General features: G+C 37.7%; 1 protein-coding gene across 3 annotated transcripts in view; it reads right to left on the reverse strand.

The window, feature by feature from the left end:
* Window positions 1-26,435, reverse strand: part of LOC145935932 (uncharacterized) — a 90,792-nt gene continuing 64,357 nt past the window's right edge. The window contains exons 1-4 of one of the 3 annotated variants that reach the window (XM_083037737.1): window positions 18,664-19,486; window positions 8,245-8,321; window positions 3,425-7,849; window positions 1-3,035 (exon numbers count right to left, since the gene is read on the reverse strand). In XM_083037737.1, the coding sequence (XP_082893863.1) occupies window positions 2,439-3,035; window positions 3,425-7,849; window positions 8,245-8,321; window positions 18,664-18,682 (5,118 nt within the window). In that variant the 5' untranslated portion in view covers window positions 18,683-19,486 and the 3' untranslated portion in view covers window positions 1-2,438. Of the gene's footprint in view, window positions 3,172-3,424; window positions 7,850-8,244; window positions 8,322-18,663; window positions 19,487-26,435 lie in introns of those variants that run through there. The other 2 variants (XM_083037736.1, XM_083037738.1) reach the window with 2 other exon arrangements.

Below are 26,435 nucleotides of genomic sequence, written 5' to 3' on the forward strand. Positions count from 1 at the left end.
GTTTAATTGCATACCGTTTATTATTATTCTAGGTTTAAATTAGAGAATACAGTTTATCCATGTACACGTGCGCTACAATGATTACTTGATACCTTAGAACTTTCGTAAGTCAAGGAAAGTCACTCGAAAAAGATTCAAATGGATTCGTTCGCTTCGTTAAATATAGCTTTCCTTCGTTCGCCTACAGCATATCTATAAGGGCCTTAATTAACAATAATATCGGCGCGCGTTGATGTGTTTATCGCAAGATATTTTCAAATTCAATCCTTTTATATATATCTAAAAAAAAATCTAACTTTTCGTAAACTCTACAAAAGAAAGGCAACGTTTTAAAAAGGTTAGATTTTTTTTAATGCAAGGATTGAACTTGCAAACATCCTGCGACAGAGACATCGTAAAGACAAGGCACCGCAAGACGAGATCAAGAACAGATATTGACAGATAAGTATTCTCAACCTCGATTTTGAATCTGGCTAAAACCGTATTATCGCCATGTGTACAATCGTCTTCACTATAAAACTATATATCTAAGAATATAATGATGAAGGAAGAGGAAAGGAAATGTGATGTAAGTAGAGACGGAGAGAGGGGAAGGAGGATAAGATAATGTAAAAACAAACTAAGAAACAAAGTGGAGTGGGTGAAAAGAAAAGGTGAAGGAATAGGAAATACAAATCGTTTTCCTTTGGCCTAGTTAAGTCCGCCATCTACTCATCTCGATCGCTCTAATATAATCTACCTATCTACGTTAATAATTGTATCCACGAAGTGAACAATCGAACTATCTATATACATTATGATCCTTAAAATTAATCGCACGCGACGATATTTCAATTTAAATGATATAATGATAAACTTTGCTATATTGCTTTGCACATTTCCACATTAGCAGATGTGAAAATTGCATTTTTCGTTCATTTTTTCTCAATTAAAAAGAAAAAAAATTGACAATATTAAATACAAGATATCTAGATCTGCACTCTGCAATTCTTGCACGAACGAGTGTTTTTATCACCAATATAAAATTATTTTCGATTTTCTTTTTCATATTTGAAAGGTAGTCGGAAACATTTTCGCGAAATGTTCGAGTCGGAACGTAACATTCGTCAACGAACGTTCGCCAAATGTATTAGAACAATGCTTACGTTTATTATATATCAATTAAATTCGCACTTAAATCTATTATTTCTCACTCTTTTGTAGAAACACATGACTAACAATAAATAAAATTATAGTGCATATGGCGCTAACTTAACTTTCATTGCGTGAACAATGAATTCTTTGGATTTAAATGCAGTTTCGTCTTTCGTTGTCGCAGTATATTTGTTTATTTTTTTTTCTTTTTTTTTTTTTTTTTATAAGTATTCTGCCACAAATAACTGTATCATGGAATGAGAAAGTTGAAAATTTCGCGATCTCGCGAGCTACTGTCTAATACTGCGTGAACAAGAAATACAAACACACGTGTTATCTGTCAATTTCTAATGCACATTTCCTAATGTACATACACTAAGTAATAACATTGCTGATGAATTATTATTATTTTTGACAGGTCTTTTCGCGCTCGCAGTCACGATATGTACCATCCAACGAATGATGTGATATATATAGCCGTACAATCACATCACGAAAATCTTAAGTATATATGATCAAAATGTATGATTCATATATATGTATAAAGGTATGCGGAGAGAGAGTTACACACAAATGACGCGCTTCTCATAAGGAAAATGAAGACTCGAGGCGTTACGAAGGAACTTTTTGTCAGAAGCGTGGGTTGTTTCATTGATAAGAGAGCAACCATGTATATATATTCGTCTTAATCATTTCGCTTTTGGCTATTAAGCGACACGACTATAAAATGAAGAAAATATACAGCACAGGTAATAACCGACTACCTTTCAAGAGTAAAGAAAACGTGTGTGAAAATGATGTCAAATAACATACTTTGAGTAATATATCAAATTTAGTAAAATATCAAATTTTATATATAAATTTAATATATGATTATATATAATTATTAATATGATTATATATAATTATTAATATATATAAAATTTATATATATTAATAATTATATATAATTTAATATATAATTTAAATTTTATATATATCAAATTTTTAAATATATAATTTAATATTTTATCTTTAAAACTGTAGTTTCAATCAAATTTTCTTCTCATTTTTTATTTTATGCAAGAAGAACTTAAACAAGTAGAAATAAGAGAAGTCATAATTTATATATCTTTTTTCTCATCATTTACATATCTTTCAAATGCGGCACGTTTTATACACTTGTTTAAGTTTTTATTTATTGAAATAAATTTGATTGAAAACGCAGTAAAACTATCTGCACTGCATATTATTTTCTCCATTTTACAGCAAAACACTTTCGTGTGTCCGGTCGCATTTCTTCCACATCGCGGTCGACGTGTCTATCACTCGCTATGCTTCACGCCCAACAACTTGGCCGCGTCGTCTGCCGAGCTGAGAAGAACCTTGTCGAGCAAACCTTTCTCGCGTATTCCCAACAGATTGGAGATCAAGTCGTTGTCGCCGCTCTCGCTGGGTATCTCCGCAGGAGGTGGTGGGGAAAGTATAGGAGCAGGCGCGGTGCTCTGTGAACCGTCGTTTGCCATTCTGCCGGTGAGAGTAGCCATGTTGTCATAGTGATTGTACCGCATAAGAGCACAGGGTGCCGCGTCCGCCGTCGCGACCGCCGCTACGGTCGGCAGAGAGATTCTGTCCTGGGTACGGGGCCTGCTGGTGTTCGTGGAGATCGAGGAATGCTGCTGACTCTTAGGTGTTATCGTCGGCGGCTGCGAGGGCGAGTTGTCCTCGTCACCGCTGTTGCCTATGTACATGACGGAATCCACGGATTCGTGCTTCTTACGGTGGCGCAGCATGCTGTGCTTCAGCGTGAACTTCCTGGTGCAGATGTCGCATTCGAAGGGCCTCTCGCCCGTGTGAGTCCTCATGTGACGTCGGAGATCCTCCGCGGACCAAAATCGTCTCATGCAGAAAGCGCACACGACCTGAAAAAATGAAGCATTAATTGAGCTTCTCAAAAGCCAAATTGATCAGCTTTACGTTTTTTTGTAAATTTCCGATTACAGTGCTCTAGTACTAAATTAAGAAATTTTTTAAAAAGTGTTGAGTTAATCAGTTTGGCTTTTGAAAAACAATCATCAATTAATGCACGTATCACAACTTTGCGGACTCTTCGATGAACGAGATCATTTAATCGTGCAAATCTTTCAGAGAAATAAAGAGAGAGAAAGAGATCATTGAATGTCATTCCTTCTCAAATGATACAAATTAATTTAAACTACAAACTGGGACAAAGCAGGTAAATTATTTTTTTTTTTTTAAAGTATCTTCCGAATAGTTATATATAAATATTGAAAAAATAATTTCTTATTACCTTTCTATTGCTGTAATCAGGAAAGCGACCTCTCTTCTCTTCGCCGTCACTAGGATGTTGATGTCCCATCTGATCTTCGCTCGCATCAATATTCATAGTCGCCATATCGAGGGCGCCCTTGGCCTTCAACATATCGTACGAGCGCTTGTGATGCATTTTAATGTGATCCAGATTATCTTGACGTTCGGAAAAGCCGCTGTCGCACAAGTAACATTTGAAGGGAACATCGCTGGGACCAGGCGACGATCTAGGTGACTTGCGTGATCGGATGGTCTCGTTCATGGACGACGTCATGTTAGAATTCGCCTTCGTGGCTGCAGGATTCTCCGTGTTCTCGGACGCGCTCGAAGACCGGCTCTCGTAGTCACTTTGATCGTTCTGCGTGTTGGAACATTGCGGTGGACTGTTTTGTTGATCGCTAGACTCCGACCGGGACGTAGTCTTGCGATGCTTGGTCGATCGGTGCTTCTTCAGATTGCCTAATGTGGAGAAGGTCGAGCTCGGGCACTGATTGCACTTGTATGGTCTCTCGGGCACGTTTCTCATGGAAAACGTGTTGTTGCTGCTACTACTGCTGCTGCTCGCAACCACCTGAACGTCCGGCGAGGAAGAGTTTCTGACACGGCGCATCTTATTCGCCTTCGCCTTCGCCTTGTGTTTCCTCAACAAGTGGCGGTCGCAGTTGGACTTGGTGGTGAAGTGATGGGAGCAGTGCATGCACTGAAACGGCTTCTGACCGGTGTGAGTGAGAATGTGCCGTCTCAGCGATGAGCTCCAGGGAAATTGACGCGGGCAAAAAGGACACGGGACTCGATTCGGTGCCATCGAGTACGCGGACTTCTTCTTCTTCTTCTTTTTCTTAGTCGACGAAGACTCATTTCCGGAGTTTAAAGAATTCATGGAGTCGGACTTTTCGCTGCCGGAATTGTTGCCGCTGGTCGAGGCCACGAGGCCTTCCTCGTCGCTCAGGTATTGCGGTTGAAATTGCTGATACTGCTGAGACGCGTTGTCCAAGAGTTTCGAGACACTCGCGAGATCGGCTGCTCCGTCCTCGAGTTTGCCCTGCTGCTCTTTCCCGGTGGGTTCCGTTTTGATCTTCGTATCTTCGGTGCGTGTCGACTTGTTTTCAGCAGTGGTAGATTCTTCCGCGCTGGTCCTGTCTACGCCGTTTCGCGCAGCCTGTTCATCATGAGATTCTTCCGAGGTATCTTCCGCGGGCTCAAACACTTCCTTCTTCACGACGACGTCTTTAACGTTGCCCTCGTTGCTCTCTAACTGATCTCTAAGCAAGCTCGTGCTGAACTCGTGCTGAGTTTGCGACTCTTGACCATCCCTGTTGGTTGATTCCTCATCTATTACCATTTCGTCATCTGAATCATTGTCATCCATTTTATCGGCTTTTAATTGTTGTGCTAGAATGGCGTACTTTACTTGATCTGAGATAGGATGCGTGTTATAGTCCGCCGATGTAACCATTGATGAGTTTGGGAGGATGTTCGGATACGGTTGAGTTATTTGCGAGGTCGACGGTCCAGGATTCTGCAACATAGACGAATGATTCGCGGGCGGTCTGCCTCGGGTTGAATGTCCACCGCGAGGTCTTTGGCTCCAATACTGAGGATGTTGTTGCTTGATGTGTCGTTCCATGTTACTTCGCAAAGTGAATCTTGCCGTGCAGTGCTCGCAGCCGAATGGTCTCTCGGTGCGGTATCTACGCTGCTTCTGCTTGGGGATCAGCACGCCATTTTTGAGTACCATCTTCACGGGATCGTTCGATGAAATACCGTCCGTTTTATCGCGGCTCGATGCGACCTGGCTGACTATCTGGGCGTTCATCAGGTTCGCGTAAGTGTTGTGTTCGCTCGAGATTGGCGGGGTGTCTCGCGCCTGCGCGAATGCAGCATAACTGGTGCTAGGCAGTGACGGATCCACGGGAAGAGTGCTGCCGCCGGTCAACTGCAAACCCCTGACGAGCTCCTTCTGCAGTCTGCCCTTCTCGGCCAATTCCTGGCTGAACATGTGAGGATTGAGGAAATACGGCGGTATCATGGAGGCACCGGCGAGATTGCGATAAAGGGTACTCGCGTACAAGTTCTCCAGCGACGGCGAATTCTCGCGTGCTGTGTTCAGCAGAGCTTGAGTCAACAGCAACGCCGGATTCGCGGCGTACAGTTCCTGTTGATTGTTCTTAAAACGTTTCTCCTCTGAATTTTCGTTCTCCTTCTTCTGTTTCCTGCTCAGATCCAGAACAACGTCCATAGACAGATCCAACGGACCGTCCTCCCCCGAACTCAATACGGAGCTTGTCGTAGACTTGGTCAGATTCATCGGACTAGCTTGAATTCTTTGGTGTGTATCTGTTTTGGTATCGCTGACTAGAGATACGCTGCCATCCGATGATCTTGAATCGGCGTCCTCGTCGATCTTACAATAATTAGACTTCACGATCAGATCATGAGATATGTTCGAGTCCTCGGCGTTTCTTTTCACGAGATTCAGAGCCTGTATCTTTGTCGGTCTGTGAAACATGTCCGGCTTCTCGTAGCGATTCATCAGCATCTCAGCGCAAACGTTCGAAGGTCCCGGGTTACAGTCCATCGATACAGGCGGATAATGTATCTGCTGTTGAGAGGTTTCCTCGCGCTCATTCGGATAGACGAGCGACTTTCGCACGTCATCTCTAATACTTCTGGGTGAACTTCTCTCGACGTTTTCGTTCGTCGAGTCCTCGCTCGGATGATAGATCAGCGCATTCTTAACATCTTCCTTGCTGATCATTCCATGACGGTTCTTCACATGCCTCTCGCAATTGGCCTTGGTGGTAAACGCATAATTGCAAAGGGAACATTCGAAAGGTCGGTCACCGTTATGGGATCTCAGGTGCTTTAACAAAGCCCCCTTGTCGGTACTGGTGAAGGGACACATATTGCACGGATACGGCATTCCTGGTTCTACGTTCATATGCGCGCGATTGTGCCCCTTGAGTGCCCGCAAATTGGGGAACACGGACGTGCAAAGTCTGCAGGGAAACTCGCCCTTCAGCTTCATCTTCCGAAATTCCGCGGTGAAGGCATCCTGTGCCTCTTCTTCGTTATATTCAGACGAGCAGGTGCCCGAGGAACCCGAAGAGCCGATATTCGGATTGAACTTGATGTTATTCTCGGGCGTGCTGGTGTCCGATCGCGGGAAGGTCGGCAATCCGTTCAAACTGACGGACAAGATGCTCGGGATATCCGCCAGATCCTTCACCTCCTTCAGGTCCTTAATCTCCTGCGGCTCTCTGGGTTCCTTTGCCTCGCGTGCCAATGATGATTTATTCTGCAGATCTAGCACGGCGAAAAAGATCTCGCGCGTCGTTTTGGGATCGTCGGGCTGCGGGGACGGAGCGTCCAGTTCCGTTTCCAGATTATTGTTGGTATTGTCATTGTTATTATTGCTATCGTTGCTGTTTCTCTTGCTCTTGCAGGAACTCTTGCACTCCTTTTCGTGATCGAGCTGCGCCTGCTTGCATGGGAACGCATGCAGACACTTCATGCACTGGAACTGGACCTCGCCGGAGGCGAGGTGCAGCTCCTGCTCGCACACCCTTCGGGCGATCATCGGGAAGTTCGGTGACGAAAATTCTAGGTGAGTGAGATCGTTGAAACCGTCCACGATGCTGCGACGGCTGTTGTTACCGCCCGCGTTCTTCTTGCAATGACTCGTGAAACGATGATGGTTCAATTGCCGGTGACTCTTGAACGATGTGTTGCAGATCTCGCAGGTGGCCAAGGACTTCGGATGCGCGCGTTCCATATGAGTATCCAGCATCGCTTCCGTGACGAAGTCTTTGCCGCAGATGAGACACTCGAATGTCATCTCCCCGCCGTTCTGTTGGACCCTGATCATCATGGTGCCGTTATTCATCAGGGTTTTGTGCCTCTTCTGCTCCTCCGTGTCGCTGGTGTCGTCTTGCAATTTGCGCTTGCTCGCGCGATGACTACCAGGAGACGACGCCTGTTGCCGGTCGTCGATCAGGCTCGGTGAGTTGCGCCTGGCTAACTCGTTGTTGTTGTACTCGTCCGGATTCGTCGTGGCAGGCCTCTCCGAACCGCTGCTGCCCTCGGAGTCCGTGCAACTGTTCGGCGACGCTACTCGGTGGGTGCATCTCACGTGCCGGTTCATGTTGCCGTTCGTCGTGAACGACATCTCGCAGTACTTGCACTTGAAAGGTCGCTCGCCGGAGTGTACCAACACGTGTCGATCCAGCGAGCTAGCCGAGCTAAGCACCTTGTTGCAAACCCCGCAGCTGTAGTCCTCCTCGCCGCTGCAGTCTGTGCTGCGAGGTGAGTTATGGCCACGCAGATGATTCGTCAGTTCGTGAGAATTGGTAAATACCGATGGACACATCGGACACGGATGCGCACCGTTCTCCGACAGCTCGACCTATTTCCGGGGAAAAATACGCGATATTAAGTTACGCACACTTTGGATAAAACATGATTTCGATGCTTAAAAAAAATATATATATAATAATATATTGAATATATGTTATATAATAATATATGTATATATTTTTTTTTCCTTGACATCGCTCGTCTTTATATGATTAATAAGAGATTGCCAGAATTTCTAATTATCTACAATTACATACAAATGCAGTGTTGTGTCTTTTATTTCTTGTAGGATTAGTGTTATTAAAGCTTTTAACATAATATTGCAATTTTACTAATTTTGTACTTTTATTTATAGGACTGGTATATTAGCTGTTAATTAATTATATTACTCATATTAAATTTTTTTGTCTAAATAAATATATGTCGAAATATATAAATACTTACGCTTGATGATGGTGATGCGGCATCAATTTGTGTTTCGTTTTCCTGTTCTTGATCGGTTCCATTTTCAGATTCAACCGCTGTAACATATGAAAAAAATATTTCAATAGAATAAAATATATAAATGTGAAATGCATTTAATATAGTATATACTCTAATCTAAGTAATAATATAATCAAGCAATACAACGCAAAGAATAAGTTTTCCCAATCTTTGTTATTATCAATTTATTACATACAGATATTAATTTATTTTGATTAATATATATAGGATAAATATATAAGATATAATATATATATAGATTTTTTTTATAATATATAGGATAGATAAAATGCGCGTTTTAATGCGAGTCGTACTTCAATGAAATCTAGCTCTTTATATTTCTTACTAAATAATTTCGCAGACAGAGACCGATCTCAGGAAGACCGGAAAAACCCGCAGAGCGAGCTCGATCATTCTGGACCACAATCTGCTGACGAAACAGGAAAACCAAGACTTCGGATGTAACGAGAGAGCAACGGATTTATAAATTAAAGCTTGTAAATTAAACACAGAAGAGAGAACATTTAAATTATTTTATAGACTGTAATTATCTCTAAATATTCATTGCGGTTTTAATCGACTGTTGTGGCTTTATAGTAATTATCTCTCTCTCTCTTTCTCTCTGTCTGTCTCTATTTCGCTTTATTTATTTTTTTCCTTTTTTCTAAAAAAAGAATGCATCGATCAGATTGCATCAATTTACACAAATTAAGATAAAAAAAAACATAGCTATAACGCAATAAATGTAGTCGTCGCTTATACTTTCGTAAACTTCTGTAATTATCTACGATCATCAGAATAATTATCCAGATCATCCAACTCATGAAGATTTATAACGCGCTTAAAACAGTGTCTATAGTCAGTATCATAGTTTTTTCTCCCCCAAAAAATTACTAAAAAAAATCTTTAATTGCTCTTGTTCCTGACGCAATCATTACGGCATAATTCAAATCTCGTTATAATGGCGTAATAATGTAAATATATCGTATACGCATTGCGATGCGCGTTGTCCTTAAAATCCTTAAAACCGCGGATAAACAGCCATACACACACAAACACACACACACATACAGGACAGGACATAAATCTGACCGAGTATTCCGGAAGCAGATATCCCGAACCGCAAGTGAAGCCGGGACAATAACATTTATCAACGTTCTCGCCCGACACTTTAACCGCACTCGACCGTCTATTCTATTTACACGCGCTTTTGGAGAACGCAGTTAGCATCTTGAGAAAGGTCGATTAGGTCCCGTTTAAGACGCTACCACGATTTGGCTGATGTAAAGGCTGGCGTGCAGAGGCGGATCGCCTTCATATTTCCTTCATTAATTCGGGAATTGATCGAATACCCTATGTTCAGACTCTTAAAAGACTACGCGACCAGATAGAATTCTCTCTTGCGTGTTTTGAATATGAGATAAACTATGGCTAAATCATGTATTTTCGGTGTTTATTTGATAGATTTAATAATTTTTAAGATTTAAAATAAATTTAAACCTTTCCGTAAGCCCTGTAATTTTATTGTGTGATGCAGCAGAATAAAATAAGATGAAACCGTGACAAGAATTGTATTTAAGCTATTATTTTGAAAAAATTATTTTTAATTATTTTTAAAGAAATATTCCATTTAAATTTTAAGCAAGAATGAATTTAAAAATTTTAACTTTTAAGATTATAGATTCTTTAATCGGAGTATAGCGGTATTTTTAGACAACTTAAATTGTATCTATAAAAAAAACACCATTCTATTGAAAATTATGCACACAGTTAATTTTTTTTATAAATTAAATTAATAGATCTTTTGTTATTGATGTAAGATGAGATAAAGTTACTGGAATACAACGTAACAGCTCATCTTTCGATGTGTTAGAAAGTCACCTTTATATAAATTTCCTTATCAATGGGATTAAACTCGGAGATATTTCGAGAACAATACTTCAGAGATGTATCTTAAGAACACTGAGTCACTTTCCTTTCCAAGGATTTCCAGAACAAAGCAACATAACGAGAAGAATATATCTTACGAATCATATCGATTCGATATCACGTCCTAGTTAACTGTTTTTTAAGGTTCTTTATCACGTTTTCATCGAAATTAGAATCTGTTCTATATACGTATCTAACGGATAACGAGTACCAAGTTCACATGGAATACAAGACCTGATAAAGTTATGTTGTAGAAAAAAATATCTTTTCCTCTCTTCTCTTAATGAATTTCTACAAAATTAAAGTTTATTCGACGTATTGTAATAACTGTAATCGCGAGACTGTGATAAGGGAAATCAGACGATTAGCAATAAATATATTAAAAGAAACAGTTTGGAAAAATAAAATAAATTTTACAAAATTTCGATAAGATAAATCTTCTCAGATTTATATATAGACTCAAATCTGTTAAATTGAAATTATTCCGTAAAATCTTGGAGTTTATATATCTATGTTTTATATTTTTAGAATTTTTAAATTAATAAATTTATAAATAATATTACAAGGAATAATAAGTACATAAAATTGGGAGATCTCTCTTTTTAAAAAAAGAATATCTGAAAAATATAAATGTTAAAAATCGTCTTTTAATATATACGTATACATATATGTATACAATGTTTCTATTTATTCTCTGTCAAACAATAAAGTTTAATGGAGAATGCTTATTATCAAATTAATAACTTGCAAAATATATGTGTATAATCTCATGCAACGGTAAATGGATACCGGTGTTAAGCATAATAACTGACACCTTTAATAGTCGAAGGACGTAATACGGCGTATTATATTCTCTTTCCGGAAATCTCGCATTTGACTCGCCGATATTTATGCGCATCTTACGATAACACATATTAATAACAAAACGGAATAGTTTTGAATCAGAAATTAAGATAACACAATAGAATCTCAGATAGACGTGTTTTTTTTCGCAATTCTATGTTTTTATTATAATATTATGATCACGCTGCAATTAAAAAAAAAACATAATTTATCTTGTATGAGATACGCGATAAATAAGTTCCCTAAATATCGCATTACACAGTTCGCCGATTAAATGACTACACAGTGGTCGTCGTGTGGTCCTATAAACGAACCTGTTCGGTAGGCGCCTATATAAATGTACCTGTTGGCAGGTGAGCTTTATTCATGCACGTAAATCATGCGCACGCCCTGGTCAAGTGTGGAGAACCGAGTCCGATCAAGTTCGTCTGCGGTTTTTGACGCGTGCCTGATTATTAAAATAACCCCTCGCGGCCAACCGATCCCAACTAATATCCATTTTGATTGTCATAAGTAAAATTATTATTATTTTTATCATATTATATAAATAAAATAATTCATTAAAGTTTCGTATAAATTAAAATTTAGAAATAGCTGAAATTAATTGCAATTTTATTTCAATTATGTCTGATTTTGTTGAATATCAACAATGGGAGATCGAAAGATTTAATTGAAAGATTTAATAGAATTAATCATATGTCAAAAAAATTAATAGAATTTTTTTGATAGCATCGCATGATCTTACCTATAGTAAGATATCACCGTAAGTAAGAAAACGTCAATACGGTCGCATCGATGACGAGAAACGCGAGTTAAAGAAAAATAGAAATCGTTTTTTTCGTGGTTCACAGAACGTCGTAACGATTAGTCTTCGGTCTCATCGCGATCGTTAGAAATGGAAAGCACCGTGATGGAAGATTTCCAATTGCGTTGATTAAGAATCTATACTAAATTTCACTCGAGACGATCGATGCGACAGACTCGAGAGAAATTGATAAATGAAATATATATATTCAGTATATCGTTGTAATTACACAATATCGTGATTACACAAAGGGATAACAAAGTTAAGTTATAAAATTTGACGAATTTTATTTAGTATAAATAAAACTGACATTTTTTCAGCGAAATTTTTTCTTCAGTTTGCTTTTATTATTCTTCACTTAAATTTTTCTTAATGACTAGATCTATTTCATATTTTATAAATGCATTCCAACGATATTCTTACGAAAATGATAACATCTTCATAATCGGTTTATGTAACAAAAGTACAAAAAATAAAGAAAAATTTTCCGCGCAAAGATGAGATCAAACGATGGGATTAAATACGCTTTAGATTGAATAACATGTAGATAATATCACGTCTCGCACGTGGATTTGTGCTCGAGAGAGATGTAAAGAAATATAAATAATTACGTTGCAAAATTGCAAACACTTCATTCATAGATAAACGAATGCGAAAAATATAGTGTATGCATGCACTACATATATCTGACATCATATATTATATATGATATATTATGTTTATGTGTATATATATGTAGTCTCTATATATTTAATATATTTTGATATAAAATTTTAGAATATTTAAAAATCTATTTCACGCTATTAATTGACATCGTGCATATTTTTAAAAAAATCACTATAAATAAAAATTTAATAAAAATCACTATATATAAATTTCTATAAAATAATTTATAAAAATCAATGTATATCTACTGAGAGAATTTTCTTTTAGAGTTTACCCTGAAAATGATGGTAATCGTGGGACAATATGGTATGGAAAGAATTTTATGAGAATTCACAATAAAAATAATCACTATCACAATAAAATATAAAACATGTTTGATTAATTTTGCTAAACTGCATAGTAAAACTAACACAAAGCTAACATATTTTATACTTTATTGTAATAGATGTTATTATTTTTATTGTGATAAATATAATAAATCAGAGAAATTCTTATAAAATTCTTTCCATACCATATTGTCCCACGATTACCATGATTTTCAAAATAAATTCTAAGAGGAAATTCTCTCTGTATATAAAAAAGATATCTCTCGTTTCGCAAAAGATCAGCAGGGAGACTAAATTCGCAAAATGGACGAATTGGTGAAGAGAAACGAATGCGGGAAGGGCGACTCCCGTAATCGCGCCACGGTTTCAAGGGAATCGAGAGCGAGCGAGCTCTGGAGGACCAGAATGCCACGCCTATATCTGCATTGCACCCTCGCTCGGGACCTCGCCGGGGGAGCCTCGAGGGAAAAAGGGAGCAGTGTCGTGTCGGCACAAGGGCGTACATGCGCATTTCCGTTTCGCTCGCCCCGATGCGATGCCACCTACGAATCGTAGGATGCTGCGCTGAAGCAGCCGTGGTGGGGGTCGACGACGACCTGACGCCGGGCCGCGTCGCGATTGGCCGCCGCCTTTCATCTCTTTCCCGGAGCCTTTTTTTATCTCCTTCTTCCCCCTCTCCACCGCCCTCCCCCTCCAACGCACCCTCCATTTTCCCCTCTCGCCCGACCGTGTTTCTTTTTATCTCTCGCTCGATGTTCTCCTCTCCTCGCTTATCTCGCCCCTTTATCTCGCGCGCGCACTTGGCAATACCCTCCGGTTCTTTCTTTCTTATACATCTCGCTGGGTCTGCCGAGTTCGCTCTCTTTCTCCGTCTTTCTCTGTTCTCTTTTATGGTCTTCTCGTCCTCCCTCTCACCGTCACCCTTTTTTTTCTCTCTCGTCGACATCCGTCCGCGCCGACGATCACGCTACGCGTTTTTCTCCTCTTCGTCTTCCTAAGCCGCAGACTCACGCTCGCGTCTCGTTCTTTTTTTCTTTCTCGCTTTGTTTTCCCCTTCCCTTCTCTCCTCTTCCCACCCCTTTTTCGTAACCCTGCTATCTCATGCTCGGTCTTCCCTTTTCCTCCCTTGCTGCCCTTCTCTCTTTCCCTTTCGACGTCTGCGCCTCGTTCCCTCAACTTCCCCTCTCCTATCGTTCAGGTTCTCCCTCATCATCCCCGCTTCTTCCACGCTCGGATACACCCACGCACCACGCAAGAGAAACAAAGATGGCGGTTAATATGTTTCGAGAGTCGTCTCTCTGACAACCTTGGATTTACCCATCCGTAACGCACCGGAGCAACCCTTCGTACCCGCTGATGACTATTCTAATTTGCACACGAATACTCTTTCTCTCTCCCCTTCCCTCTCGCTCTTCCCCGCTCTATCTTCTTGTCTCCGATTATCTTATTTCCTTATCGATTGCACTGATGATACGTGCAATCGATTCAGCGCGTTCTTCAAAGAAAAACGATGATTGTACGAGATATGTTCTTCAAACATTGAATAAGGAATTTTGGTCTTTCTCATGAAGAATGGATAATCGGTTCGAGATGATAGAAATGTCTGTTTCGAAAGCGAGTATTTCCACAATCGTTTTAACATTCCATTTAAATTCCTTATGTTTTGTGAGAAATTTGGGTCACGATTTCTTTTATACATACAAAGAATTTAATCGAATTAAATTTATGTTTGAATATCAAACTTAATAGTTATTCTATTTTGATAATATATATAATTTTTTATACATTAATAGTTTTAACATTATTTTGCGCTGATCAATAATCAATTCTTTTACGAATTTGTTTTCTGCGATAGATTAGATGAGTAAGTAAATCATTAAAAATATAATTAAATTTTTGGCATAAAATAATTACACATACAATTAATTTTAACGAAATATAAATTCTTTATATATTGATAGCATAAGAAAACACTTCGAATAAGATTACTTCTTCACTCTATTGCTTTTTAATCTGAATTCGAGATCGTATCGCAAACTCACAAAAGTGAAAAGATGATATCTTTTTCTTCATTTTTAAAGCAAAGTTTTTTCCAATTTATTTTTTGATTTATTATACCACAGATATGTTTAGCAAAGTCTATCCTGGAGATACTTTCACGTTTTTATTTAGAAATTCATGAATTGCGCAGCTTCCGTATCTTAATCTCAGATAGTGCCGAAATTTTGATGCCAGCAATCGAAATAATTCGAACTTCGTTCTCGAAATTCCTCCAGAAATTTAGGCCACACGTGATTTTATAATTTTATTTTAATGCCGATATAAGTAATTCAGCGATTGCTATCTTTTTCTCGACATTCGTATCTTTATATCGGAGTATTGAGGTAAAGATTGAAAAATAAAAAAAAAAGAAATATATTAACCACAAAATAAAATCGACATTCTTATTTCCGGTCGACGGAGACGTTCCCAAGGGATACGATTCTCGGGTTTGCCAAGACGCGCGATATGGATATAGAAAAGAATCGTCCGTCCGTCTGTCTGTTGTGGCTCATTAATTTCACGACCATGAGGGGGCGAATAGAGTTCGCGAGGTGCCCCGTGCGAAGATGTTCCGCAAAGTACCAATCGTATACGTGGCCCAACCGAGTGTTTCCGCATGTACTTAGACGCGGTTGTCATACCGACCTACCTACGGCCACATCTATAGATTGACGCCGTAATAACGCCTATACAAATCCTAGACCGACCTTACGACGCCTCAACGGGGTGGCGGAAGAAGGGGGAAGAAAAGAAGGGCGGAAAAGCGATGATAATATAAACGACGGATGTCCGATCTTTAGCCTCGAGTAGATATCGATCATTCGCATCGAGTTTTTCGCTTAAAGATTAGTTTGATTCATCAGAAAAATTATTTCTATGATCTTGTGATACTTTCTCGCGCAAGAAAAATCTGGACCTCTACATAAGATAGCGAATTTAAATGCATATAGTAAACTGTCATTCTATTAGTGTTGAATTCTTGCGGCAATTTAATGTTTTATTATGTATTGTTAACAGAACGAAAGCTTGGTTTAATCTTAGATCTAAATTTTACAAAATAATCCTCTATTAATCAAATAAGTTTCGATCAATGGATTTATTATATTGTCGCTTTTGATCAAATCTTACGAATGAAGAAATGAATGAAGAATGATGCACATCTCATAAATCTTTTTTAGAACTCGAGGCTACCTTCGACATGTTTGATAAATAGTATAAGTCCTTACGACGTAAATAGTATAATCTTTACAACGCATTTCCAAGAAAAATCCATTAACCGGCACTCTATATTTTCTTACACAAAGTAAGGCCGACCACTCGCCTATGATTCTATTTCCACTCTACTCGAATATTATTCTGTGCATGAAATCGGCGTCGTATAAATTAGAATAATTATTTTCTAATATTAAATAGAAGACGCTTAAGAAATGTTTAAAAATCTTTTAAACAGATATATGCATATGCATCGATACTAATTATAAGATATATTTGATTCTCAATAAGAAAAATTAAGCGCAAAGATATATGAAATCTGTTTTAATCATTTGAAAATTCTCTTACTAGTACGATGAAAATAATTATTTTACCGATATTAATTATTTGAGAAAAATATGCATTAGGAGTGATTTATTTCGATGATTGATTTGCAGATCGATCTCTTTGTTCACGTTGCAACTTTTTAGTTGTTGCGAAAAGTTTTCCGAGAGTTTTAACAACGCGTGCACTTTCTTGTCAATATAAACATCGCTAATTAATCTATCTCGTTACCGAAGGGCGCCCCTTTGCTGGGGTGAAAAAGGGAGCGGTTGACTTTCTGCACCACACCCTAATTCAGGCTTCGTGGAGCCGCTCGTATAATCATCCCTGTGCTCTCTCTATCAGAAAGAAAGAAAGAAATTTTTTTTCGGATAGCATCCGAACACGTAATATACACACACGTAATATAGTTTAATTATAGTGTATGTAATTAAATTTTAATTCGAACACTGCATTTTTTTAAAAACATTCAACATACATATATAAAAATATTTGATGATAAAGATAAAAATACAAAGAATAAAGTAAATCTTAATATATTTATCTAAAGCTAATTCTAATGAAGCATTAACCCTAATGAGTGGGAGTTACTATAATCTTCCGTCATTTTTGAAGAATTTAAAGGATCTCATGATAACAATCAGAATGTATCTTTTTTAACTTTCATAATCTCGTTAAAAACAATTATTAAATATTCTATAAGGTATTAAATTTTAGAAAGCGTAATATGTGTTGTGGGGGAATATCAAATCCGATATTACTCATGTCATTATATTATCACATCTTAATCATTCGAGATTAAAAACAAAGATTTCTCTTTCTTTCTTTATTGCGTTTGTGTACTTATTTCTAAATATATCATATAAGTATTATTAAAAAGAAAACAAGAAAACATAGTCATTCGTAAAGAGAATACTCTAAAAAAATAAATTATTTTTTCATAAATAAAATATTTTCTTAAATTTTCGAATTGCGTGTCTCTTTATCTTTTGCGTCGCAGCTTCTTTACTGTAGCAAAGTTACATATATCTTTTCAAGTCATAGAAATCCGTTATGTTGCGTGTTCAAAGTTACACCATAAATATATTTCATATCTCTCACAAAACCATTGCATGCACTAAATCAATATAAAATATTTGTCTCTGATTGATATTTCGAAAGCTAAGATATCGCTCGACTTTCATAAAAGCATTTCGACGACCAGATAAAGGTCCTTATCTGCTAAATTTGGCCTACCCCGTTAATTTCTCCTCTAAATACATCGTTAAAAAGAGAGAGAGATTAAAATTTCGACACGTCACCATCGCGACGTCTAGATCTGCGTCGCACCCTCTGACATTTATGAGCTACCCCCTTCTGCCATTATCGTCAAGAACATCGAGGAGACACTGATGACGCGAAATTATTCAAGAAAAAAAAAGAGATATCGACCGGAGAATATTTTCGGAGACGCGATTCTCGAAGAACAATTCGTAACCAAGTATTTCTTGTATGCGATAATTTTTAACATTGTTCCTCCAATATTTTTCATTTTCAGAAAAAAGGACATCTCGTAATATTAATCGGCAATTTGTTGAAACGTATAGCGCATGATGTAAAAGTAATGTGTAATGTTACATGTGTAGGCATCTCTTGAAATCCAACAACTTGAACTAGACGGACGCAAATTTGCTGCGAAGATTGGCTACAGATCTGATGATCGAAATCACTCGCGCGCGATACCTCGAATTGCGTCACCAATACAATTGATGTAATCTCGTTATCTCGAAGCTGTGAGCTTCGTTCGCGGAATCTCTCGACTTAGGCCTCGCTCTCTAATACGGCCATGACGAAAACAGGTGAATCGCCCGCACGCGCAACTTTGTATAATTTAAATATTGTAAAATTTCACGTGACGCGCGCGCGCGAGATAGAGCATACGAAACGAACACACGTATAAGATACCTTTAAAAGAAATAAATTTCCCCCCAAAAAAAGAAAAAAAAAATTACGGAGTATCGAGGAGAAACGTCTGACATTCGTGAAAGAAGGAACATGTCAAATTTATCGATCCTCGCAGCAAATTGCGAGATTCTTTATGGAAAAAAAATGTACGTGGCGAGACGACACGATGCATAAAAACTCTAGTAAATATTAGCAAACATGGCTAAACAGAGATGGATACGCGAGAGATCGAGGCTGATTATTTACCAAAGTACCTTGAGAGAGAGGTTAATTTCTAAACAGACATACCTTTCTTCGAATATTCCATGATGCTGTGGCAGACGAGTTCGCTCCTAGCCGAGGTATCACACCGACGAGAGGGGAACTCCGAATTCCAGCATTCGAGCGAACTGAGATTTACACTTTAACACCAGTCTATGAAGAAGAGGTACGAGGGAATATGCTAGAGCCGCGATGACACACACCTATACTCTATATCGCGTACACTTCTTCGACGTTATCCCCCCCCACCCTCGAAGTCCGGGAGATTCGATTGATCCAGATGAGAGAGAATCACCTCTCGAGAATGCGAACCGCTACTCGTGCTCCGATAAAGAAAATCCAACGAGTCGTCCGTAAAGGCGCATCATCCCGAGAGAAGAAGTATATCACTCACTCTTTCACGCGTTACGATAAGGGATGTTACATCGATCGAGTACTCGTTCAAGGTCGCGGATGCAAGTCCCGTCTCGATTCGGAGTCGTCACCGCTCGGCGTACAACAGAACACTGTGAGAAGAAGCGCGTGTAAGAAGGCCGTGGCGTCCGCTTCGTGGTACTCGGAGCGTCTGAGCCTGAGGTGATCCCGAAACGAGAGGGACCCCGATCCTCTCTCGAGGGAGAGAAGAGACGCGCGTGGCGGGGGCGACCGACCACACGGCGACGACGTTCGTGGCGGCAGAGTAGGAGCAGAAAAGGTGAAGAGGGAGGGTGGGCGGGGGATGCGATCCTCTCTGTTCGAGCACGGTTTGGTGGGGAGAAAAAGATACGGGCGGCGAGAGAGAAGAGAGGAACCCCGAGATCCATGGGAGAACGGGTCACGACGGGCCGACTCGCCGCGCAGTAATGCCTCTCTGACAGTTTCTCTCGGCCTGTGTTGCGCTGGTACCTCATCATCCCTTCCTTTGATTGGTCCGCCGCGCCGTCTGACCCCTCGCCGCGCGCGCGCAGCGTCTCGCTCACCCGCACGCTCTCTTCTCCTCCTCTCCTCTCCGGCGATCATCCCCACTCGGCTCAACCTCTTCCGCCCGCACCCCGGACTTGGGGTTCGCTGGAGAACCGCCGAACACATCTACGTGGATACATGGGCGCCCGAATGGAAATGTTCTCTCCGACCAGGCGGATTCTTTACCGGTCTCTTTTTTTTACTTTCCCTCGAGAAATATTTGCGCTCTTGACCTTACCTTGTGGAGTTTTTTTTTTCCCTTCCATCGCATTTTTCTTTCGTTCTCCGTAGAGCGATGTGCGTGGATATTAATAGCACGAGGGATACGGGATCATCTCAAGGATGTGTAATATATATTTTTTTAATTCTATTGTGCGTTTGAAAGGAAATAAAATCTTGATAAAATGTATTAGATAAGTATGAAATGACGAATTACGTTGATATATGTGATTTAATTGATAAGAGATAAGCAGTGCACATTAATTTTATAGATGAGATAATATTCAAAGGAGATGGCAGAGTATGAAACACCATTGTTTTAAATTTAAATTTGATGGACAGCAAATCGTTATTTTTATTGGGGTATATTGACACCATAATTATTATGATGAAATTTTATGCATTATATGCGTAATTAGCATACGTAATCTAATAATAAATATTTTTAAATAAAAATATCATAAATTCCTCATTTAAAAAATACTTAAATATTTGACTGTATGCATATACATATATCTTTTTATAATTTTAACAAGATATTTTTTGAATGTTTCATTAAATGATTTTTAACATAACTCAATGTCTTGTTAAGGTCCATGTGCTTTGCATCCATATGTCTTACGCTTCTCGCATTATAGCGTGTAAATCATAATTGCTAACTGATAAGAATTACGTCATCAATAATATTTCTCGATGATATCTCTCTATCTTGAAGTAGGAACAAGAGATTCTTCCGTTCACGGAAAATATTTACATTCCCTACGTTTCTATAACGAATTAGGAGAAAAATCTCAGACATGCGATTTCATCATCATTCTTTCGCGCATTATACGCCCGCATACTTGTGTTCGAATTAATTTTTTGTTATCGAAAAAAACTTTCGCATTTATTTGTTTTATGCGTATCTATAATGTACTCACAATGTATATATAAATATTGTAATTTAATTTTAAAAAATCAACTAGAAAGATGTAGTATCTTGGATATAGTTCTGCAAAAAAAACATTAAAAATAAAAAAATTTCAATATGTAAGGATTTATATAAAAATAAAAATTTTTCGTGTCTGTAACATGTGACAGTTGATAAAAAAATATTAATAATTATCTTCCGCATAAATAAAATCCGAATAATTTATCGTCTATTATTGGGGACCACACACCATCTTTGAAGGACTGTTCGTCGAGGAAAGATCCTATGATTTGTTAAGAGTATATTCATGTTGTGTGTGTGTGTGTGTGTGTGTGTGTGTGTGTGTGTGTGTGTGTGTGTGTGCGTGCGTCGGAACGGACCGTTGGAAAAATAACCGACTGCCTCATTTGCCCCTTCTTGCAGACGCCCATGTTATACGTTTTCCACCGGAGCAAACCTTCGCCCTTCTTGCCCCGCCATGTTTCTCCTCCGCTCGCTCTCTTGCAACGTTCACCGTTCTGTCTCCTCTTCCCCTACTCGTCCTCTTTTGCGCTCCCGCTGGTTCTCTTTTTCTCTCTTTCTCCTTCTGTCTCCCAGACAGGCGCCGATGTGCTACCACTACATACGATTCAAACCGAGTCGGCGCCTAACGCATCTGCCACCCACACTAATACACGACCACCCCCCTCGATGGATCGTCTCTTTACCATCTACGTTCTCCACGTCTGATGACGACGCGCGATGCTTCCCTCCTGGAAAAGGATGGGCGAGTCCGCGGCACCGATTCATCGATCTCTCACCTGATTTAGTGTCTTCCTATCTCTAAACCAGGTTGCCTTCTCTTTCCTCTCCCTTCGCTATTCTCCCCTTGGCTATCTTCCCTTCCATTGCTATCGAGAAGTTAATGAAATTACTTCGGAGCAATATTATGCGGTAGAATTGTCATAGAATAATAGAAAAATTAAGAAATAAGCATTTTTATCAAGACACGAATACGATCGGGAATGATCTGCGATGACACGTCAAACGTTATTCAAATCGTCAAGACCATTTCGTGGCAGTTCTACATGATAAGACACAAGGTCAACGTCATTGGATGGATGACCGCGAGCGTTAAAGTTTCATAGATAATGCACGCTCGAACTTGCGAGGCATAATATAGAAACAGTTAGTCAATACATTGTTTTATGATTCTGAAATAAAAATTTTTTAAATCGCAAGGAAAAAATTTTATTTGTCAAACGTATAACTCGATAGAGAGAGAGAGAGAGAGAGAGAGAGAGAGAGAGAGAGAGAGAGAGAGAGAGAAATAAGCATCTTGTTTACAGCAAATGCATCCATATCTTATCGAATAAAATATATTTCAAAAATAAATAAATCGAATAAATACTAATAAAAAATTAACAATAATAGTAATAATAAGTAAATAGCATTTTTTTAAATATCGTCTATTCCGCAAAAAATTCAGATTCAGAAGCGCGTTATCATCGAAATTACTGTGAGCTGCCTAATCTATTTTTTCCTTTTATCTAAAATTTAAAAATGAAAACCTTAATGATTACAATGGACCCGCTCAAGAACGCATACCTATGCGTTCTTGAGCGGGTCCATTTTTATTTGTCGAGCGTTTTCTTTGAAGGTTTTTGACGTTTGAAAGTATAATATCCGATACTTAACTCGATTGCTGAGGTAAGCAATCGACTCTGTCTCAGGTTGGCTTATCTAAGCAATCGACTCTATTTCAGGTTGGCTAGAAACTATGTCTGCCCAGCGAGATGAACATTTTATCTCATGGCCAAAGATAGTTAAGTATCGGATATTATACGTTCAAACGTCAAAAACCTTCAAAGAAAACGCTCGCTTATGCTAATTCTCGATACCTGGACTTAGTCACTTTAGTTGACTAAAGTCGGATCACGAGATTGACCCGATGACCAGATGCTGCAAGAGACCGTGAAGCAGAGGAGATGGGGCAACCCTTTGTCATTGTTCAGAATCTCCGTCGGATTAATGTAAAAAAAGAAAAAAAAACGTACCGTAGTTTGAGCTTTATTGACTTTTGTTCTACTGAAAAAGGGGAGATGCTATGACTTTTCTTTCCCCTTCGAATATGTTACCGGAAGGAAGATCTTAAGACACTTATTCTTTTTGAGAAAAATAATTTGTTGAAGAAAATAATTCTGTTAAATTTTGTATAAAAATTAATTTGAATTTTTATTAAACGTACATAAAGAATTTTACGATAAAATAAGTTGCAGATGCCATGTATAATATGTACGTAGATATTCTAATAAATAATGAAAATTTATCTCGTTTATACTAGAGCACTCATTAATATTCAAAGAGCATCCTCTTATATTAAAAAATACAATCTTTTAAAGAGATAACATTGTATAAAAGTTTATTTTGTATAAATTATAAAAGAAAAATATCCTTGGCTGATAAAAAGTTCTGACGAAATTTTTAAAACTGAAATAGAAATTGGAATTTAAAAACTTTCGATATGTCTTCAATATATGCTCTAAAAAAAATTAAGATATTTCCTGATTTTTTCTCTCTCTCTCTCTCTCTTTCTCTCTCTCTCTCTTTCAGCTCGCTTTTTCTATACAAGGAATATAGAAAAAAGCATATTTTGCCGTAGAATTCCAAGCGGCGCGTTTTTCGCATTTTTTTTATAGTTTTATTAGTCATTGTTATATGCTATTGAGAGATAAAACGGATATTCATAGCATATACTTTGTTCAAATAATATAGCTGAAAGAATAATTCTGAGAATACAAAAGAACCATCTGGCGCCGGCATTCTTTCTTCTGTGTTTACCAATCACGAATTAATCATTAAGATATTTTTAAGAGGGAAATTTTATTCAAAATAATTTTGTAATACAGGGTTATTCAAAATGAGTCATCCGATTTCAAATGGTTATATTTTTGAAGTTTACAAATACATAGTGATTACTTATGCATCAACCAAAAGAAAAACTGTCCAATCTCTTACTTTATAAATGCTCGACATAACTTCCCTTAGTTCGCATCCAAACAGCATCGAAACGATAAATTCCTCCCATATTTTAGCATATTATAACACTGATTTAGCAGCTATTACAAGGCAATTTTAACTAAAGGAAGTTTATCGAGGGCTTATAAAGTGCGAGACAAAACTTGGAATTTTTTTCCTTTTAATTGATGTATCACTAATAAGTAAACTTCAAAAATATAATTTCAAATTGGATGAATCATTTTAATTAACACTGTATATCCATGATCCGTTGACATATAATCTTGTAAAAGTTTCTCAATTTTCGAGATTCACAATATAAGCAGACTTTTCTTCTTTTTATAGATTTTTCTACCGCGAGGTCAACACAATACATTATAATTTTCTTTTATTTTTTTCCATTTTATAACATTTTGCAGAATCATAATTTTGACATGTCAGAATATTTCTTTTCTTTTTTTTTAAGAGAAATGGATATTGGTTCACGCTTTCTTCTTTTCAGAATATATGATATTGCTCTGTTTGTGTCATCTCCATAAAATATCTAATCCTTATATTCTTCAGATTTTAAACTCGATTATACAGTAAAATTTTACAGATCGAGCACTGGAAATATCGCTTTATATTATTGCTTTTTTTGTATTTCTGTTTATACTTAATGCAACGATATAATTCGCTTTTTGGTTCAGGCAACGGATTTTATGTAAATAATAGATTAATTAAATTAAATTAAACAAGTATGTTTGCATAACGCGTTTCATAACGTCGTATGCAATTTTACACATAAATATAGTCATACATTAATTAACTTGAAGTCGTTTTATTTTCAAGGAAAATTTGTTTAAGCAATCGAGATGTCTGTTAAGAGATAACATCTATGTATTAGTATCAACGCGATGTCATCAGTAGTTTATAATATTTAATTTTTAATTGCATATGACATAAAATTAACACTAATTTAATTCTCTCTTCCTCTATCTTTATTTTAAATAATCCCTTGTCTCTCCAGTTTTTACTTTCGTTACTTAAATAACTATTAATTTATATACATATATGTATATATAATAACAAGAAATATACATATATATGCGTGTATGTGTGTATGTTATGTATAATAATTGTGAACCAAAGATGAGATCCGAGAATGAGAGAGATATGTTATTTCTCAATTTTTTAAAAATTATAGAAATCAAGAAGAATTTCCGGAATTGATCTCTGTAGCTTAATTTGTGAGAATTATATATGAAAATTGTCGCTTGAAAGTATAAGAGATACGATTGGAAACAAAATACATTTAATATAATTTAAATGAGGAGCTAAAGAATTTTCTCATGTTGCACATATAATATTATATATTTCAAGAATATAATCCAATTCGAAGCTAACGATAAGTTCGACCATCACGCTTTCTCTGTGTGAGTCAATCTTTTTACCGGATACATGAGATAAAAGAAATAATCCGTCCATTAAGAAACAAATATTTGCCTTCAGATACTTATTATTAAAGTAATGTTTTTCCAGAGAGAAGTCTCTGAAAAATAAAGTTTCTTTTTCAAATCTTATGCTTGAATAGATTTCTAAAAGCTATTAGAAATGTTATCAGCAGCAATATATTTACAGTGAAATATATTAATTTGAGAAAATTTATGAGATTTTTCAGAAAATGAAATCTCACGCAAAACTTTAAAGAATTTTATCAAAATGCGTTTAAAAGAATCTTATCGCGGCTGCGCGTGAAGACGCGACGTTTTCCACTAGTGTCCTTCAAGCAGAGGGAGAGAGAAAAAGAGAGAAGGAAAAGAGCGAGAGAGAGATGTAAAGTGCGCGACGGTGATGCTGCAACGTCAATAGCTTCTCCGCTCCGTAAAACTCAATAAAACCGATAAGAAACGTGTCGTCGATTAGATCGTTCTTGTTTGCTTCTCCGAGTCCTCGCCCATATTTGTAGTGTAATGAGTCATCCCGGTATGGTCCATCCGGTATGGTACGGATTGGGTCAAAGTCTCGCACTCGTGATAAAAAATCGTATTCTCGAGCGATCGTTTTCGTCCATCGCGTCATATGTCTGTGAATATCGACAGAAACAGCGTCGATAAAACACGCTAGTAATTAATGGTCCAGGTGGTCCAGATTAGATTACGGTCGTAATCGTAGCGGTTTTCGATTAACTAACGTATCTTACACGAGGCAGATAGTGTCATCTGCGCGGAAGAAGCAGCGCTTTCTGTATTCTTTCTATATCGCCTTTATTCATTGCTTAATGACGTCCCAAAGTTACTTCTAAGTTCACTTCGTAATGACGAATCTGTGTCTTCGCTTGTCTTTTTCTGATGCCAAATCTCTGGTCACGATAGAAATTTATCTTACTCTCAAATAAAAATCGCGTCATATATATATTTTTAAATAATTAGAACACAGTGAAAAATGATTTAAGTACTTACATATATCCAAAAAATGGATATAAATGTTAGTATAATTAATGTATGTAAAATGAATAGAAACGATGAAATAGCTGTAAATGAGAACGGATTTGTACAAAGTTATGTCTTATACGCGAGAAATATTCTCATATCTCACTTCCAGATAATGTTGTATCTCACTATCTCGCGATCGCTCGAAAGGGATAGTCACATTTTTTTCTATTATCAGATTCACTGAATTAGATTCAATCACGATATATTTCCTATGAGCTATTATATAAATGTTAAATATTTTGATTGCAAACTTTGTT

Source organism: Prenolepis imparis, unplaced genomic scaffold (genome assembly GCF_030444845.1).
Source record: "Prenolepis imparis isolate NDT839.2.m4 unplaced genomic scaffold, iyPreImpa1.0 SCAF_5, whole genome shotgun sequence".
NCBI lineage: Eukaryota > Metazoa > Arthropoda > Insecta > Hymenoptera > Formicidae > Prenolepis > Prenolepis imparis.